Source organism: Lepisma saccharinum, chromosome 2 (assembly GCF_977018435.1).
Source record: "Lepisma saccharinum chromosome 2, izLepSacc3.1, whole genome shotgun sequence".
Classification (NCBI taxonomy): domain Eukaryota; kingdom Metazoa; phylum Arthropoda; class Insecta; order Zygentoma; family Lepismatidae; genus Lepisma; species Lepisma saccharinum.
The window spans coordinates 94,866,603-94,887,523 of record NC_139230.1 but is presented as its reverse complement, the minus strand read 5'-3'; the positions used below and the strand labels follow the sequence as shown (position 1 = coordinate 94,887,523).

The 20,921-nt window shown below is 37.0% G+C and overlaps 1 protein-coding gene across 1 annotated transcript in view; it reads right to left on the bottom strand.

Annotated features, from left to right (window-relative positions):
- Nucleotides 1-20,921, bottom strand: part of LOC145984100 (ER degradation-enhancing alpha-mannosidase-like protein 1) — a 153,308-nt gene that overhangs the window by 111,141 nt on the left and 21,246 nt on the right. The window contains exon 2 of the mRNA XM_083117516.1: nt 2,755-2,931. Within this exon, the coding sequence (XP_082973642.1) occupies nt 2,755-2,931 (177 nt within the window). The remainder of the gene's footprint in view (nt 1-2,754; nt 2,932-20,921) is intronic.

Here is a 20,921-nt window from a genome sequence, read left to right as displayed (position 1 = left end):
GAGGAACATAAATTGAGAGTATTTGAAAATAAGATCCTTAGGAAAATATTTGGACCTAAAAGGGATGAGGAGACAGGTGAGTGGAGAAGGTTACATAATTTAGAACTACGTAATTTGTATTCATGTCCAGATATTATTAGAATAATTAAATCAAGAAGACTTAGGTGGGCAGGCCATGTGGCACGAATGGGAGAGGAAAGAGGAGTTTACAGGATTCTTGTTGGGAAACCTGATGGTAAGAGACCTGTAGGAAGGCCAAGACGAAGATGGAGGGACAACGTTGAGATGGACCTAAGGGAAATCCGTAGGGATGGAAAAGAGTATATAGAACTTGCTCAAGATAGGGAAAGATGGAAGGCCTGTGTTGCTGCAGCCATGAACCTTCGGGTTTAAGAAGGCTAGGAAGAGAGGCACCTAATTTTGTGTCAAAATATACCAAGTATGTTTTCTTAATAACATTTGTGTTAAGACAGTCTCTGTTTGATGACAGTGTAACTCCCATACACATAACAGAAAATATCAGCCTCATTCAAACACTTGTGTGATGTCACTTTCAAACAAATGTATGTCTCTGCATGCTTAACGAAAAACGCACAGCACTGAAAGGTAATTTTCTCTGCTTCACTTTGAACAGCAACTGGAGGTTATAACATTGACTCTCGGACATTTTGTGAAGAAAAATTTTGGGAGGGATTTCATAAATAAAACTTACATAACCAATGCCCATACAATTTTTATGCCAATGTGTCATATAGAAGAAGGAAGGAGAATTTGAAATAATCACAAATCTTTATTCATTTATAGTTCAAAATTGGAGGATTCGTAATGTAAAAAAATAATATTTTACCACCATCTAAACAAAAACCATCTATTGGAAAACAATGGAAATGCACATTTTATTGTGAAGTTAAGGCAATTAATATATTGCTGTTTTCTGCAAACAACATACATGGTAAAAATGGGTTTCATTTTTGGAACCAGCATGCCAAAATCATCCAGAGGCAACAATCACCTGCAAGGCAGTCAAACTCATGTTGGCCAGTGCAGTCAGACACTGATCACAACTCCAATTTATGTTCACTTCATGGTTAGAATCTGATGGAATTTTTTTATATCCTAAGAAATAGGTAAAATTTAATAGTTATAATCATTGTTCTTGTGTGGGGCCCAAAAGTTACATCTATTTTGTCTGTCCAGCATTTCCTCTTACTTTCTTTAATTGTTTGGTTTAGGGTGTGTGAGCAATTAGCCTACAGCGACCAGTTTCAATGATATGGCTGATACGATTAGACATCTGAACATACCTTTCCCCAGCCATACCAGTGCCCAGGTATTGAGCTCCTTGTTGGTTTGTGGATCATCATTCCATATATTTGGATCAGCCATTTGTACTGCCATCAGCAGCCAAAAATGGAACTACTGTACCCACAACAAAGGAACCGAAGAAAGATGGAAGCATGTTGCACGCAACCAACCAGTACATGCCTGACAAAGCTACCTGAAGGCAGTGAAATTGATCATGCAACAAACTTTTATGTGAAACAATGAGTACGTTGTGTAGAATAAATTATGTGGGATTCAGTATTTCATATTTAGAAAAATTAAGCAATTTGTTGTGCTTGGAACACCAGCATAGTAAAGAAAATCTCAGGTGGAGGATTACATTTGATTTTGTCTGTATGATCTGACATGGTATGATCTCATCTTTTAAATATGAAAATGAATTTTTCCTTCTTTCAAAAACTTGAACAATATTTGACAAACAATTTCCAAATAATTTTAATTTTGACTGATTGATTTGATGTTTCAAGTCCACTTGATGCACAGTAAGGCTAATCGGGACTGGACATATAGTTTAAATTGGGATCCAAACAACTATGTGCCTCCACCAGGAGTCGAACCTGGGACCCCTTGAATACAAGGTGACGATGCTACCACTGCACCATCAAGGAGGCCACTAAATAATTTTCAAATACATTAATTTAAATTTAATTGTTTTTCATGAAAATAACAAATTTCTCACAAGATAGGGGTAGACTAATGGTTATGGACCACCTCCCAGATTTCTGCAAAAATAAGACAACAATAATTTTGGAAGGCAAAGTAAAAGTAAACTCCTTCCCAGATTTCAATTAAATCTTGGTAAATGTTGCCAAGACACCTTTCTATACAGATAAAAAGAAAAGTCAAGTGTGATAATTACCAAAAAGAAGAGGCAAAATGTATTCAAATATCTGCATCATCACAACAAATAAAAAAGAGTGACTCACTCTGCTAGTGTTCTGTCTTGTGAGACGACACATCGTGAACCTTCCCAGAATGGGTGGCATCCACAATTACCCTTCGTGACATCATATTTCTTGCAATGAATCATGCAATTTCAGAAGATGGGATATTTGCATTTCCACGTGCATCTTGCATTGTATTATGCTTTCCCATCTTCCATATTACAATCAAGATGAATTACATAATTATTGGCTTAATTTGAGATATGCAATTACAAGAAAAATCATTTGATAAAAACAAAATGTACAATTTTTGCTAAAGAAGGACTATTAGAAACTGTACTTGTGAGTCTTCTATGTGATATTGTAAGAAAAAAACAACTCCCCAGAATATGCCTAGGTTAAGTGAAAATTCGTATTGCACATTTTTACACATCAATAACAGGATGCTTATAAATACATTATTTCTAATCAGTAAGCAATTAGGCAGTCAGAAATACATTCACATTGATATGTAACCTCAATTTACCTTATATTAGCTTCAAAGACCTGAACCGTGTTGTCTTTATTGAAGTGGACATTGTTAACAACAAGTTCAACAGCCTTCTGGAATTCTGATATGTTTCCTAATATGGCTAATGTGTCCAATGAATCAACTAACGTAAGGCAGTAATCACCCAGGATGTCATTGATGTTAATATTGGATCTGAAAAAGTAAACCAAAGTTAAACTACATATCTCTACATTGTATTTATTAATAGTACAGTATTATTTTACATTACAATGGAATGTATCTTCTATTAGGAATATACAGCTTCGTAAGGGCAACATTTTAAATTATTGCAACTATTTGTTAGAATCAGAGGCGAAGATATAGTAAAACCAATGTAAGCACTGCTTGCATTATTCGAATATCATTTAATGTAGTACTTAATGTTCTAGCCTTGTTTAGTTTCCATCGCACCAGATTTTGCAAAAAAAAAATTCGGCCGCAAACTCCCTCAGCAGCTCTGTATCAATGCTTGCGGCCACTCTGTGGGCAAATAATGCACCCAAAGGAGTCACATAGCGAAGCATGAAATTCAGGTGAAAACCATCGACAATGCTCCTACGAAAAGCTGTGCTTTCTGAGCTTGCGTGATTCCCAAAAACAGGCGAGCTCAACTGAAAGCAGAAGGATACATTGCCAGTAAAAACTATATACCAGGTGGGGCACCTAAAAGTACCACAGTGAATAGTTCTGAAACGCAAAGGTTTACGGCAGTTCTGATGTCACCGATGTAAATGTGGTCAAGGGGCCCAGTGGACAGAGCATGTCTGGTCTCTATTCACCATCTTGAAGTCCGCCATCTTGGATTCAGCTCATGTTCTTGAAATGGGAAGGGGGTCATGTGATACACGATTTCAGGCTAGAATTGACTCAGAAACACGAAACAGAAGTTGTTTTCTACATAACTTCATTCTGAAGAAAGTTAGAATTGACCAAAGTAGGATTGTCAGCAATGTAATGGCAGGTTGTTATCCTTGTTCCAGGTAAACTAGCATGTCACAAACTTGTCAAGATCGCATAGAAATGGTGCTGCTGAGTGGTGGCCTCAGGGTGAGTGTGGGTGTCTGTAATGCCCAGCATCCACATTTGCCACAGGCATCACAAGAAGATGTGGACCAAATTCAGGGAGACCACCTCGAATAAGAAATTAGAAGTACCATTGATATGTGGTTTTTGCACAAACGACAAGCAGAATGCAGGTCACAAAAGTATCATACGTATTTGGTGTTCCAACAATTATCGGAAAGTCAAATGTCCGAAACGGAGGACAATTATGAAACTTGTGCTTTACTATGCTGCCCACTGCTTCCACTAGACTTTTTACATGCTGCAATTTCCCACAGGCATCACACATTTAGTTTCTGGCCAATTAATACTACCTTGGAAAGCAGACCCACCATACAGTAAGGTGCAGATTGAGATTCTTTTCCATTTGAGTAGGGTGACCATATGTCCAGTTTTGACCCAGACAATCCCATTTCAGAGATGTGTCCCGGTCGTCCCATTGATGATATTAATAAATCACTATTTGTCCCGTTTTATAAAAGTCTAGGAGTTAGCTTGATAACAAGTCTAATTTTGAGACATTTCATTCTAAAAAAAAATATGTTTATGCTATTTTTAAACCAGATCATGATAAAACAGCTGAACTATGTTTCAAACACTTCCTAACAATCAACATGTTTCATTGTCATCGAGAACTTTCTAGCAGACAGTACTTCACTGGTTGTATTGTTTTGTGTGTTCAGTTATTTGTAGAGCAGTGAATAAGCATGGTCTAGCTCTAGAAGCATACATGTAGTTTCAGTACAGTCATGAAATAATGCTGTTTTCAAGAAAGCGGTTGTTCTAATAAATACTTGTGTAGGACTAACATAAAAGGTTAATCAGAAGAGAACACAATGTAAGCCATACCGAGATTGTAAACATTTTTACCTCTTTATTTCATTCATGTGTATGATGTATCATTCGTGTGATCCATACTTTACTGAATAATATAATAAAAATATAAGGTAAAATTATCAAAGCCTGGAAACGGATTTCTTCAAATTTACAGGAGAAAGTACTTACGGAATTGAGTTTCTGTGTAATTTCGGAAGGTCGCAGAAGTGTTTTCTCGCATTTTTCATTGGCCGCTAAATCATGTATTTTTCTATAATAATGTCCGCCCGATGCATGAAAGCTGTTGCTTGCATTTCCATCCATGTACTTGAACCAGATATTGCAAGCATCTAATGACGTAATCCCCGGTAAGTGTTTCCAAACACACAGTTGTTTCACTATATTGCCCAACCTAAAGCAACCTAACCTAACCTTACCGTGATGGTGCGTGGGGCTATCATGAATGGTTTTTGGGGCTATTCATGGATGGTTATATGATCCAGAATGGTTTTTGGGGCTATGCATGAATGGTTTTTTGGGCTATGCAGGAATGGTTTTTGGGGCTATGCGTGAATGGTTTTTGGGGTTATGTGGGAATGGTTTTCGAGGCTATGCGGGAATGGTTTTCGAGGCTATGTGGGAATGGTTTTCGAGGCTACATGGGAATTTTTCTGTTAAGAAGGTTGAAACACTGCTTTGCTGTTTGAAACACAACGCTGCAGTAGCTAGATTGTGAAACATCTATGATGTTATTATATCTTTGAATATAGATGTTCAATTGTTTTGTTGATTTGGATTGTCAAGCATGGAGTTAGCCATGTTGTATGTATATTCTTAGTTATGGATTAAATGATTATTTTGTATAAAATCGAACCCACCTGATTTATTATATCATATTACCGTGGTTGGTAATACAACAATTTGGCGACTATGTATGGGATTCAAGGACAGATTCTGGAACCTTTCGATATGGATAAAGGTAATATTGATTCGTATTTGGAGAGGTTTGAACAGATTTGTGTTGCTAATGGCATTCCAAAGGAAAAGCAAATTAGTCATTTTATTGCATTCTGTGGAGGAAATTTATATGATGTTTTAAGGGATTTAGTTACTCCAGATTCTGTTGCTAGTAAAACATACGAAGTAATAAAAGATGTATTGTTGAATCATTTTCAACCGAAGCATAATGTAGTCACAGAAAGATACCGTTTTCATCTTCTGAAGCAAGAGTTAGGTCAACCTGTGTCTGAATATATAGTTTCTCTTAAACATGCAGCTACTAAATGTAACTTTGGAGCATTCTTAAATGATATGCTAAGAGATCAGCTAGTGTTTGGAGTTAGCAGTGAAGTTACAAGGAAGAAATTGTTATCAGAAGGCGACGTTTCCTTCCTTAAAGCTGGCGACATTGCAGTGAATATGGAAATGGTTGAGAAAGATGTAGGGCTATTCCATCAAAAAGAAGGTTTTGTTAGTGATTATAATGTACACAAGCTTCATGAAAGCAAGTCTAAACCTTTCCAAGCTTTTTCCAATAGGAAAACTAACTTTAATAATCAGTTTGAGAAGAACAGAGTTAATGAGAAACCTGGAACTTCAAGACAATGGATTTGTTATAAGTGTGGAAAGACGCATAAAAAAGGTAAATGTTATTTAAAGCAAATTAGATGTAATTATTGTGGATTCTTAGGACATATTCAGAAATTTTGTAGATTTCGTAATAAACCTACAGATAAAAACTTACCAAGTTTACAATTTAAATCCACTGAATCTAACAGTTGCTTAAGTAATGTGTCTCTTGATGTAATTTCGAAAGAATGTAAAGATGCTATTGAGTCTAAAACAGAAAAGGAACATCAAGAATTGTTAATATCACGCGAGCCCTTGCACACTTTTCAGTTACCGTTGTACAAGCCTACTAAAGAAAGGCAATTTGAATTCAACTCTGTAGTTGGAACTTTGCATAATGCTGACAAATGTACAATTGATTTGAATTGTGATGGTAAATTAGTTAATTTTGAGATCGATACTGGAGCTTCTGTAAGTGTGTTTGATAAAAGATTTCTTGATCAATCTTTTCCATATTTAAAGATCCAACCTGCAAATATCAATCTGAAAAATGCTGATGGAAGACCATTAGCATTAGAAGGTCAGGTTATGTTGGATGTATTGTGGAAAGATAAGAAATATAATATGAATGTTTTTGTTTGTAAGCAAAATCTGCCACAACCGATTGTAGGAAGAACTTGGCTGGACATTTTATGGCCTAACTGGAGGCAAAATTTTATGTTACAGCAGATAGGAGTTCAGAGTTGTTATAATAAGGAAGTATTGATGAATAAGTTGTTGTCTGAGTACAAGGCAGTATTTTCAGATGATCTTAGGGAGCCTATTAAATGTTTTAAAGCTGTGATTCCGGTTAAACCTAACAGTACACCAATCTTTAGGAAAGCTTATGAAGTACCTTATAGTTTAAGTGAACAGGTTAAAAAGGATATAAGTAAATTGGTTTCCGATGGTATACTGTCAGAAGTAACTTATTCTAACTGGGCATCACCCCTGGTAGTAGTTGTCAAGAAGTCAAATGATCTTAGGTTATGTGCTGATTTTAAGACAGGACTGAATACTTTACTTGAGAAAGTAACTTATCCATTACCAAAAATAGATGATATTTTGAACACATTAGGTGATTCTGATACATATGTGGTTCTTGACATGAAGAATGCATTTCTACATGCATTTGAGCCAGAAGGAAAGGGAGGGTATGAAAAGAATCAAGACAAGGAACGATGTGGTGGTGGAACAGGCAGATAAGGGAGGGGCCACAGTCGTGATGGAAAAAGAATGGTACGAGAAGAAGTTTGAAGACCTGAAAGGGGACACGTATGAGGAGATTTGTGGAATGGAAGAGGAACGCAATATTAGAGAAAAGATCATAAAAGATTGTGGAAGGATGGGGTTTAAAAAGCTCACGAAGGATGCAGGAAGACTGCCCTGTTTAAAAGGCTTTCCCAAAATACATAAAGAAGAGATAAAGTTGAGACCGGTGATGAATTGCAGGGACAATATTTTGGAACCTTTGGAGAAGAAGTTAAAAAAGGTAATTGAAGTGTTAGTGAGAGAACAAGAAAGCAGAGCCGTGAAAAACAGTGAGCAGGTGGTGGACCTTATAAAAGGTCTGAAGGAGTCTGGGGATAAAATCACAATGTTTAGCCTAGACGTGAGAAGCATGTTCCCGAGCATCAAAAGGGGACACGTAGTGGATATAGTGAGGAAAAAAGTTGGGAAAAGCATTATAGGAGAATGGGATAGTGATAGAGTGGTACAAGCGCTGGAAACCATGTGGGACAATAGCTACAGCAGAGTGGGGAGTAAAATCATCAAGATTAGTGAAGGTCTAAATATAGGCTCTTGCTTGAGCCCTGTGCTGGCGGAATTAGTTATGAATGAATGGGAGAAGGAAGTGATAGTGAAAGGAGGAGATAAGTTAAGTCTATTTTGTAGATATGTGGATGATTGTTTTGGGATATGGAAAGGAACAAAAAGGCAGCTGAGTAAGCTTGTTAAAGATGTAGAAGATGAGAAAGCAGGGATATTCCTTGAGCTCGAAACGGAACAGGAAGGAACATTAAATTTCTTGGATATTGAGATGAAAAAGAAGAGAGGAATGGGGATAGTGGCTACATGGTATCAAAAGAAGTGTTCGGCAGGAGTGTTCTGCCACAAAAGAAGTGATGTGGGTGATGGAACTAAACGTAATTTTATAAGGAATATGGAAGACCGAATAAAGAAGATATGCACAGAGAAAGGGGAAGAAGAAACCAAGATTAATAGCCTGTGGGAACAACTAGAAGAGAATGGCTATGAAAAGAAAGACAGACACAACATCAACAGAAGAAGGAAAGAGATAAAAGAGAGAGGACTGGAAGAGAAGGAAGAAAAAGAAAAAGAGAGATGGTTTGGTATAAGAAGTATGGGCGATGCCACAGAGAAGATATGCAAAGTGCTGAGGAAAGTGGGTATAAGAACTTACAGGAAGGGAGGACGCACTATTTTAAGTATAGCCAGCAAGAAGAATGAAGAAAAGAGAGAGGAGGAAGAGGAAGGAGTTATCTACGAGGTGAAGTGCAGAGGATGTGAAAGTGTATATATAGGGGAAACGAAGAAGAGACTTAAAGACAGGTTAAAGCAACACATGGATGATGTGAGATTGAAGAGAGACAGGAATGCCATATTCAAACACACTAGAGAAACAGGACATGAAGTTGAATGGGATTCGGCTAGGCGAATAGGAAAAGAGAAGAGAGAACTAGTGAGAAAATGGAAGGAGGCCAAAGAAATAGAAAAGAAAGGAGAAGACATCATGAATTGGAATGGAGGGCTCAAGATAAACAAGGAATGGAAGAGTGTGTTAGAGAAAGTGGAAAGGATGAAGAAAAGGAATGAAGAAAAAAGAAGTATGAAGAAGGAAGAAAGAAGAGAAAAGAAGAAGACCAGAGGAGGAGGTATTCACCCATAACCAGAAAGGCAGGAGGGGTGGGGGAGTGGTGAGCAGGTGGTTCTTAGACTCTTGCTGATCTTGACCTGCCAATCACCTGTCAGTGTAGTAGACCCATTAGTCAACAACTGTCAGGAGGTGATATGTTTAATTCCTTTGTAGAAATCTTCCTAGATAAGGACTGTCAACTTGATTTGTTGTTGTGTGGCTTGTGACCCTGCTATGTGTATGTAATCTTTCTGTGTGTAGTTTATTTCATCATTTTAGTTTAGTTCTTCGTCTGAGGAAGACCCTGATACAGGGTCGAAACGTTACGTGTTAAGTGTTTTTACCTTAATAAACTGCCTTGGTCAGCAACTGATTGATTTCTACAGTTGGAAGTAGATGAAGATTCGAAGAAATATTTGGTAATAAATACTAATTTTGGTTTATTTGGTTACAACAGATTACCTTTCGGTTTGCAGTGTAGTCCTTTGATATTTCAACATGTAATGGATCAGATATTAACAGGAATTCCATTCGCTAAATGTTACTTAGATGACATAATTGTCTGTGGTAAAGGACTAGAACAGTGTTATAATAACGTGAGGAATGTACTACATCGTCTTCAGAAATATAATGTGAAGGTAAATGCTAAGAAGTGTCAATTTTTTGCTACGGAAGTTGAGTATTTAGGATTTCGCATTTCTGGTGAAGGAATTAGACCATCTGTGAAGAACTTAGAAGCAATATTAAAATGTGCTGTACCTAGTAATGTCAGTCAACTAAAGTCATTTTTGGGAGGTATTTCATTTTACCATAGGCATATACCCAACTTCTCAATGCATATACCTCATTTGCATGAATTGCTGAAGAAAGGACATAAATGGGAATGGACTGATATTCATCAACAGGAATATGAATTAGTAAAGGAAATGGTGAAGAGAGCAGATGTTATTTTTCCTTTCGATCAGAATTTGGAAGTTGTGCTAATTACAGATGCAAGTCCTGTAGGAATAGGTTGTCAATTATGTAATGTGTACAAAAGTAATTTACGCACAGTAGCTTGTTCATCAGCAACGTTAACTGACGCTCAGAAGAATTATTGTCAGTTTGAACGGGAAGCTTTAGCTCTTATACATGGCGTGAAGAAATTTCACAAATACTTGTATGGTAGAACCTTTACTGTACATAGCGATTCTCTTCCTGTGAAATATATTTTTGGAGAAAAAGCTAAAATTCCTTCTACGGGTAACAGTAGACTTCAAAGATGGGCTTTGCTTTTATCAACCTATGATTTTAAAATTGAGTACACTAAGCATGTGGAAGTGGCAGATCTGTTATCAAGGTTACCCTTAATGGAAGTACCTGAAGATGATGTTTCCAGCGATTAGTATGTATTTCACTTAGAATGTGAACCAGTCTTGTTACAAGGCATTAAGGAAGAAACAGCCAAAGACTTGTTATTGCAGCAGATAAAGTTGTATGTTACTGAAGGATGGCCAGCAAAGCTAAATAAAGATCAACAAGCTTCACCATTTGCACATTTTTTTCGGAGAAGACATGAAATAGTGATTGTAAAGGAATGTTTGATATGGGGCAACAGGTTAATTATTCCAAGATCGTTGCATAATGCAGTCTTGAAAAAACTGCACGCTAATCATCTAGGTTTGTGGAAATTACAACAATTAGCGAGATCTATGTATTGGTGGCCGCAAATTGATATTGACTTAGAAAGAGAAGTTATTAATTGTCCACAGTGTCAAGCACTTCAGAACAATGCTCCGCAAAATAAATATGTACCTTGGGAGCAAACAGATAAGCCATTTCAAAGAGTTCATTTGGATTTCTTTCATTTCGCTGGTCGCACATGTTTATTGTTAGTTGATTCATGCACACGATGGATAGAGGTTTGGAAAGTTAAGTCCACGTCTAGTGAAGAAACGATAAACTGTCTCAAAGAATGTTTTGAAAGATATGGATATCCTAGTGTAATCGCATGTGATAATGGACCTCCATTTTCGGGAAAGAAGCTTAAAGAATTTTGCACTAAGTTAGGAATACGAATTATTCATTCACCACCATATCATCCACCCAGTAATGGTTTAGCCGAAAAGTGGGTCCAAAACGTAAAAAGTACTCTGAAGAAGAGGTGGTTAGAAGATTGCCATCTAGGAAAAAGTTTCGATTTCAGAGAAGCGGTGGAAGGTGCGTTAAGAGTAGCCAGGTTTACACCTTGCCATGCTACGGGGAAGACTCCTGCAGAGTTATTGTTGTCATATCAACCTCGTAATATCTATAATTGGTCCTGGTCGCAAATAATGGAGAAGGAGGTGGTGAGAAGTGAGACCAATAAGAACGAAGAATTACCATCAATCGGAAGTACAGTGTGGACAAGAAATTATACATCCAGATTTCCAAAATACGTACGAGCTACAGTTACGGGTCATTTAGGAAGACGTTTGTTATTGGTCAATGCCGGTGGAACAACGAGAAGGGTACACCTGCATCAAGTGAAGTTTAAATCTAACAGGTCGGATACAGACAGTGGAGAAGATAACTTTTGGATCTTTGATGGTTCCGTGTCGGCGCAGGACAGGGCGTGTGAGGAGAGACCGCAGACTGGGCGAGAGGAATCTGTTACCGCCTCCGCAGTGAACAGTCCACGACGATCTTTTAGAAGGAGGAAACCACCTGACAGGTTGCAACTGTCATTTGGAAGAAGGGGAAAGTTGCAGTAGCTAGATTGTGAAACATCTATGATGTTATTATATCTTTGAATATAGATGTTCAATTGTTTTGTTGATTTGGATTGTCAAGCATGGAGTTAGCCATGTTGTATGTATATTCTTAGTTATGGATTAAATGATTATTTTGTATAAAATCGAACCCACCTGATTTATTATATCATATTACCGTGGTTGGTAATACAACAATTTTAACCTAACCTTACCGTGATGGTGCGTGGGGCTATCATGAATGGTTTTTGGGGCTATTCATGGATGGTTATATGATCCAGAATGGTTTTTGGGGCTATACGTGAATGGTTTTTTGGGCTATGCAGGAATGGTTTTTGGGGCTATGCGTGAATGGTTTTTGGGGTTATGTGGGAATGGTTTTTGGGGTTATGTGGGAATGGTTTTCGAGGCTATGCGGGAATGGTTTTCGAGGCTATGTGGGAATGGTTTTCGAGGCTACATGGGAATTTTTCTGTTAAGAAGGTTGAAACACTGCTTTGCTGTTTGAAACACAACGCTAGTCAAGATTTGCCTGCCATTTTGCATGTTCAGGAAGCAAGAAAAGAACGAACAATAATTACGCGATATGTCGACAATAGATACTAATTTCGTTAAAAAAAGCGAAATCCCTTGTTAAACAATCTTTCGCAATGCAGAATAGGTAAGTATGAATGTCAACAATTACAGAATAAACGAGTTACAGAATTTCCTGGATTTGATAGTTTTACCAAATATAATTAGGTTTAACTGATTTTTAAGGAGGGGGAGGTAAACTACCTACTTGGGATTCAGTTTTTGGTCACTACATTTGAGGGAAGGAACAACTTCATACACTGGTTGTCAATTTGTCTTCGTGGGGTGGGGGTGTAATAAACCCTCTTTGCTCATGGCCAATTTCCAGTGCAATTGATAATAGTTTCCAGTTTGAGTTTGTTTTGGTTGGCATAACTTACATTCTCTGATAATATTTTTATATAATATCATTATTCAAGACATAACAGAAGTATGTAAATTCATGTGAAAGAAAAATGTGTTATGTACCGTGCGTCCATTTGGATCTTCAGCCGAGAGATTGGGAGAAGCGTGGCGGGCGGCGCTGATGGAGATGCCGACATTTGCGGCCTGTAATGCCCGCTTATTTTTATGGTCATATACAGACATTTATATAAATATTGCAAAACGAGCACTAACCTGTGTTATAAGATTACGGTTTTAATTTTAGTAGCTTAGTTAGCTTAGTAGCTGTATGTGCCGATGATTTTGACACGCCCACCTCTTTTGAAACACGGCGTAGAGGTTTGTTTGGAGAACGTTCTAACGCTGCACCAATATCATCGAGTTTTGCTTCGGTTAGAATCCGTCGTTTTTGCTTAGGTGTTTTAAAATTTAACGATACAGTTTCTTGTAATTTAAGGACAAGATGTCTAACTGTATCTCTATGTGGAGGTGAAACGCCTGGGAATTTCTGTACAAATTGCCTTCACACTTCTCGACACGAGTCTGTTTTCACGTAAGTGTCATTCATAAAAATTCTTTGTTCTAACGTGAACCTTGCGGCTGGCATTCCGATCGTCTAACTGACACAACACACATACACACTGCAATAACACAAACAAGTAATTGCAAGTAACCAAGAATAACACTCTTGCGCACAGTATGAAATTAACACGCTCTTGGCTTACATTGCTCGCCACTATATTCACAGCTCTGTCTTCATCTAGTCGCGAAGGAACAAAAAAACTCGAGCTCGGAGATTTCGGATTGCAAGGAAGCTCACGAAAACCATTCACTTTTAACGGTTTCGTCTGCAGCGTAATCTTGATACAGTGTTGCACATTCGAAACCTCCAAACGATTCCCATCGCCACAAAACTCTTTCAAGGATATAAACTTAAGCAGGACGTTACTGGTCAAAATTATGATTAAAATGTTTTATTATCTGTGGCTCTTAACATCGCTTCTAAAGCGTATTTATTTGTATATATAAGGGCAGAACTTGGATGAATTACAGATGATAAATTGTAACACACGTTAGTGCTCATTTTGCAATATTTATATAAATGTCTGCATATGTCCATAAAAATAAGCTTGCATTACAGGCCGCAAATGTCGGCATCTCCATCAGCGCCACCCGCCACGCTTCTCCCGATCTCTCGGCTGAAGATCGAAATGGACGCACTGTATATATTCTAACCAGTAACGAAGCGAAGTCTTACGAAGAAGGCAAGTGATGTTTCAGAACAACAAAACATGTAATACAATGTCATGCCAGGGGGGATTAAAGGTTTGTAGCTTCATTGGCCAGGTCGCTGAATTTGTCAAAATATCATAATAAAGTGACGGTACTAAAAATAAACCATACGATTCACAAACGTCACATTTACTTTCAAAATTCCAGGTAACGTTATTCATATGGTAGTAAACGTCTTACATATGCAAACTTTCCGCATATGACTAAAGGGATAAGGAATTTCTTATTTATTTATTAGACCTTTATTTGTTTATTATTTTTTAATGTGGGCAAATGGCAAGCAAACAGATTTAAGTAAAAAAAAATGGGACTCATTTGTTTATTTTACGCTTCCTGATTGTGATTTAGGATTTGTGGGCATCCTAAAAACCACATTTGGAGTCACTTAAACATTTAAAAAATTCATTTCAAACCAAAGAAACACATGTATAGATGATGTACTCACCACAATAAATTCCAAACTCCTTGCTCCATTGGAAGAATGCCACTCTTTGTGACGATATTCGTACTTCATTTTTCTTTTAATCTCTAGAAAATGTTGAAGCACACACTCGGAAAATTTACTCATCCATTTTGAGTTCCTTTTTTAGTTCTTTCTCAATGGACCAATGAGCAAATGCTGACAACCTTTCCTGGCCCATGCTGTTCCTGGCGAATGTCTTGATACATTTCAGCGTTGAAAACGATCTTTCAACTGACGCTGTTGTTGCTGGTATAGTCAGTACTAGCAGACACAGTTTGTGGAGTTCGGACATCACTTGTTGTAATTCGTTGCTTACAATGTACTTCAGGATGTCCTTTAAACTCTTATTGCGGAAACAATCCTGAAAATAGGCAATGCTGAGCTCGGTGTGCAATAAGGTTTTGTCAAAATGCTGGCTGTACAGTTGCATAAGTGATGAAAAGATAGTTTCTGGAAATGTAGCAGCATATATGTGAAATTTCCCACTCGAGCAATTCAACAAATCTTAGGGCCTCAAGGTTTTCAAAATGTGAAGACTCTTGGCTTATGATGTTGTCTATAACTTCACAATATATACGTTGGTAGTGAGATTTAGTGCCGCCTACAATGTTCCTTTTCCTTCATGGTTGTGGTACTCCTGCAATATCTATTGTCTTTGCATAAATTATGTCAAATTGTTCTAGTTTCTTGGTAATGTTACTTTTGACACTTTTAATTTCTTTGAGGCAAAACCCAATATCCATAGTTTTTGTTTGGAGCACATTAAATAAATATCCCATCAAGAAAAATATTTCCCCAAACAAGTGAAGAAAAAAGCTTGCTTCAAAACTGTCCAGGAATGCCAAAAAAAACACCCGGAAAAGAAATTGTTTCACTGTTCCAGTCTTGTGCATTGCCAATAATGTCCTCAAACATTTCAAGTATCTTCACTCTATTTTCGGCCTTTTTTGTACAAGCCATTCACTGTAGTTCCACCTGGTGTGAATTACTTCAGGTAACCTTGCTTTAACTATATCGTCGAGAGCTGTATTTCTTTTTGTCGAATGCGAAAAGAAAGAAGCAAGGCCACTTAACGTCGAGAAAAACACTGTGCATTCACTAATGTTGCTCACTGTTTGAGAAAGTACTATATTTAAGCAATGTGCAAAGCAGTGACCAAATATTGCACTTGGGAAAGCCTCTCTGGTGTATGCTTGTGTCCCCGAGAGATCCCCTGCCATTACGGCTGCCCCGTCACAGCCAAGATTTCGAATTGTTTCAACAATGTGGGCAGCAATTACAGCTGCAGTTCAGTTCCTGCTGACATCCTCAAACCCCCAGAAATGCTCAACGATTTTTCCTGACTTCATCACGTAATGAAACATTGTCAAAAGTTGCAATTTCCTTGACATGTCCGAGGATTCATCGATCATAACAGCTACGAACTTTGCTTCACTTACCTCGGCCATAATTGCGTCCATTATGATGCCACGTGTGCTTTTAATAAGGTCATTTTGAATCTCACTTGAGAAGCCAGTAAATATAGAATTCTCCAAATGAATTGCCAGCAAAGTATCAAATTCTGCCAATATATTTACAAGTTCTACTTAATTGCCACGGTTCAACGATGCCTCGCTTTCATTGTGTACCCAGAATGCTAACTCTTAAGTACCAAGAAAGGTTGTTACACTTACAAGACACTTCAAAATATCACTATTTTGACGAACAACTTTGTTATGGCGCTCTATCATTACTAGTCTGTGGTGATCCACAGAAAAATCAACACGAGATCTTCCAAATTCCTTCAGAGTTAAAAATGCTCTTATGTGAGATTCTGCCTTTTCATGTCTCTGTAATGCACTGTGCACGTTATTCAGATCACAGTATCCTGTACTTGACCACACGGACTTCGTCTTGTCCATGGTGAACAATATGCATGCCTAGCAATACAACCTGTTGCGTTCTTTACAACCTGCTAACCAAATAAACTTTTGATACAAATTACTTTGGAAATGTCACACAAAGCCCCTTGGGCTAAATTGTTTGAAGTCCTGTAAATCAGGTATTGGTCATCCCCCTTCCACGATTTTCATTTTCACACTTATCTCTCTCGTGCTAAACAAAGCAATTTTCAATTGCTCAATAATACACCCGCACTTCATCGTATCAACCGTTTCTAAATACATATTCATTTCGATAAATTCAGAGCACAAAACACGAAGCAACAAACACTCACTTTCTCGCACACTCTTTCCACAACTGCAAACCATTTGCACAAGATCACTTTGAAAATCTTGGAAACAGAAAGTAATACCAACCTATTTCCTTACTTTTATCCCTCACGGGAAGGAAAGATATATCAGTTTGGAGGTAGAAATTACGTGGTGGAATCAGAATCATTACAGCAGAAAAAATGCCTTACAGTAGTGTGCCCGTGGGGGGGGGGAGGTTGATGGGAGACATAACCCCCCTTTGGCCCAGTATTCCTAAGAAAAGTATCATCAAAGGCAGGAAAAGATGACAAAATGAGGACTGACTACTAAAAAAAAATCCTGGGAGCAACACTTGTATCATAATAATAAAACTTAAAAAAGGTTCTTGTGTTCATAATGTGCACAATGTTACAATTTACTTCTGTGCTAAGTACAAATATCAGTAGATAGTTCTTTCTCAGATATTTTATGACTAAGAATTATTATAATATTCGCGATCTTGTTTACGTGTTCATGAAGACAAATTTTAGTTACTATACATAACTAGGGTTACCAGACATCCGGATTTTCCCGGACATGTCCTACATTTTAGCCTTATGTCTGACGTCCGGGAGGAATTTGAAAAATATCAGAAATGTCCTACATTTTGAGTGTCACATAATATTAATTAGGAAAATACGTAACAGAAAAAAGTCATGCAAATTACAAGTCTATGGACTGCGCTTCCAAACTCAATAGTGAAATTTATTTTGATTCAGTCATTGCACAAAAATAATAAAGTTTGTCCTGCTATTAACAAACGGGAAAATGGAAGCAATTAATGAACAAAGTCTTGGGACCACTTTCTGATAACGTCACTGTTCAATGCCTGAGCAGAATTTCTTGCCTTAGGGTTTATACTGATGGAACAAGGTGTTGTCCATTCTTATTCAATATTCAATATAATTTGATTGTAAAGCAGGGGTATAGAGAACAAAGTTATTCAGGGTGTCTGCCAGTCAAGAAAGTCATGAAAAGTCAAGAAAAAGTAAACAATCAACAAGTAGGTCAAGAAGTCACTAAAAAAGCAATAAATTATTCTTGTGGTCAAGAATTTTTGCTATTGATTGGTTGATTTAGTTTATTTTACTCCACTTTTTCTATCCCATTGGCTAATCGTGAAGATTAGGATGAATGATGGTAATATAAGATGGATGAATGGATAGTAATAAACATATAGGGACACCCGACACAAACCCCACATAAGATTATACTGACTGTGAGTCCAGACGCCAAAGCCTCGCTTGTCTCCCAAACACATTCAGGATGCATTAATAAGAAATAGCAGATCTAATTCTCTTCTTAAATTCAGCTTCAGTTTTCATCTTAACTGGCCCTTTGGTAGGGATTTTCATTAAATAAATATTTATTTTGTTAATTACTAATTTCCAACTTTACCTAAGTAGAATCTAGAAAAGTCCAGAAAAAGTCAAGATTTCTGGATGTATTATTTTGGTAGACACCCTGTTATTGAACTAAAAACTATTCAAGATGAAACCATTTTAAATTCCAGTAATTATTTTTCATAAACTCTGTACAATGTTTGACATTGGTCCCTATAATTTCAACGAGTTTGACTGTCCACTCTAACATAAATATATAGTTTGACTAAACCTGAAATTCTGATAAAAATTGTCTTCTCTGAGAAGTACCACTTAAATCAAGTAGTAAGAGGTGCATTGATTAGTATGATTGCAAGTTGAAATTTTGCATTCAAACACTCGTTGGGAAATATTTATTTAAAAAAACTGAAAAGTGTCATTTTTCAACTACTTCCTAACGTGTTCTAAGAAATATGTATTATTTATTGAGAATGTGTTGTGTCCTACATTTTGACTTAATGTCCTACATTTTGGGACAACATGTCCTACATTTCCCTTACAGTGATCTGGTAACCCTATATATAATGGCTGGGTCACCTAAAAGTACCATAGTGAATAGTTCTGAAACAGGGCTCTGTGTGGGCCCGGCCGATATTGCTTCTAAAAATGTACGCCGTATAGGTACTAGCTAGCCAATGAAAATGCAATGCATAAAAGAAGCAACCATTATGTCATGCTATATTGCCACATTAACGTCCCTGTTGAACTGTGTAAACCATGAGCAGGAGCGATATTAAATTGTTTTCAATGATATTTGCCTGAGTGTGGCCAGGAATGGAATGACTATTGGCAACAATGACAATGGTGGGCAAGCAGGGTAGAACATGTGATGCTAAGAGGGAGGGAGGTGAAACAAAAATTGGGATCTGCACTGCAGCAGAGACTGCTGTGTCGCCCCCTAACCACTAAGCCACGAAGGCTGGCAGGATGCATCTGGGCACAACTACAGAACATCTAAACATCTGCCATGTCATCAATGGTACCCACAGTGAACATATGTAATATGTAGGTAAAAAGTTGATATTTAATGTGTGTTTTCATGCAATTACAGTTGTGTAAGTTTCGATCAGATAGAAATAAAATGACTTTACTTTTGCACAATCATTTCTGAATTACATTGTATATTTTCATCATATTTTGTAATTTTATAACAATTTGAAGAGTTTTGAATATTCTATACAGCTTCATAAATAACAATGAAAGTTTATTTTTATTTTTAAAATATTTTTCTTTCAAGTGGAAATTTGAATGCACATTGGGGTCACTATTAGTGTTATATTTTTTCTACTGAATTGTATTGACAAACCACAGCTACCTTTTAAAGTTTTTCACTACACTTCAAAGATATTTTTCTCATTTTTAGATCTTTAGCAGAATAATAGTGCTATAATGCCAAGAGCAAGGGAAAAATTCCTTAAATAAAAAAACACACATTATTTTAAACCTTTAAAATAATACCAGAAACGTGATATGGAAGTGTGAACATAATGTGATATGGGAGTATGAATACATATGACAGCGACATCTTGGAAAAGTTATCCTCGCACTACAAGATAATGTTAATCCACCAACACATCACAATGAGATGTAAATTCAAATGGTAACATCTATTAACACACAGATAAAAATAAAATATGAATGTTTTGTGCATTAAAAAAAAAAGTTTAAAATAATATAAATTTGTGTGATTTGTCATTTGATGCCAAAGTGTCACAGAAAAAAACCCGACCCTATCAAAATTTTCCGATTTTATGACATAGGTTTGCCTTAATGGATGCAATATAGATATCAAATTCCAGCCTCAAAATACTGAAAGTACTGGAATTATGGAGTGGGAAGTTTACGCTTTGGCCAGCACTTTTTCAACTTCTAATGGTCGTAACATAGTTGGTCTAGATTGACCTTGAATATATGAAGAAAGCGATTTTTTAAAACAAAAATTGTGTATGTAAGATTACTCAGGGTGCCTACTCTAGGACCATGTATAAGTCCTGGTTTTCAAGGTGAACTTTCCAAAAATTCAAGGGTACATACAAGCTGATGTTTTCTCTATTTCAACCATATGTATTACCGCCTCTCACCACCCACACACACACACACAAATATATTAACAATGTAAAGGGTCTGTGTGATTCGAATGCATCCAAAAATTTTAAATTCAAAGGTGGGGTTTCCGAGCAATGATTAGGAGTCAAATTCGAATTGTCGCTACTTCGAAAGATGAATACAAAGAATTAGAAATCTAGTAGATCAATTCTTACTTCAATCTTTGTCTATGTGAAGTGCACCTGTTTCACCTCGAAGCAATTCTCCACTTGCAGGACCAAGAACATTCATTCAAATGGACAAAGGTACATCCATTCGAAAAGCTGAACATGTGTCAGACAAAGTTCTTGGAATTTCAAGTGCCTCAGCTACTCTCTGCTCATGTTTGCTAATTTAGACTTGGTCAGGGGGGACAATCATTGTCCAGAGTAGAAAAGCCTGCATTCGAATAGGCATGTTTCGGTAACAGAAAATGCGAGAGAATGTTTACATTCATTTTCAATAGAAATCATTTACCGAAAGTACCATAAGTGAAGTCACTCTGGAAGATCACTCTATTGTCACCTTCATTAAGAACCAATTCATTGGTAAGTTTTATTTATCTCCTTCTAATTTACGATTTTATCAGTGTTAAATGGACATTGGTGTCTTGAGGCTAGTGTGGAATAACAAATTCTC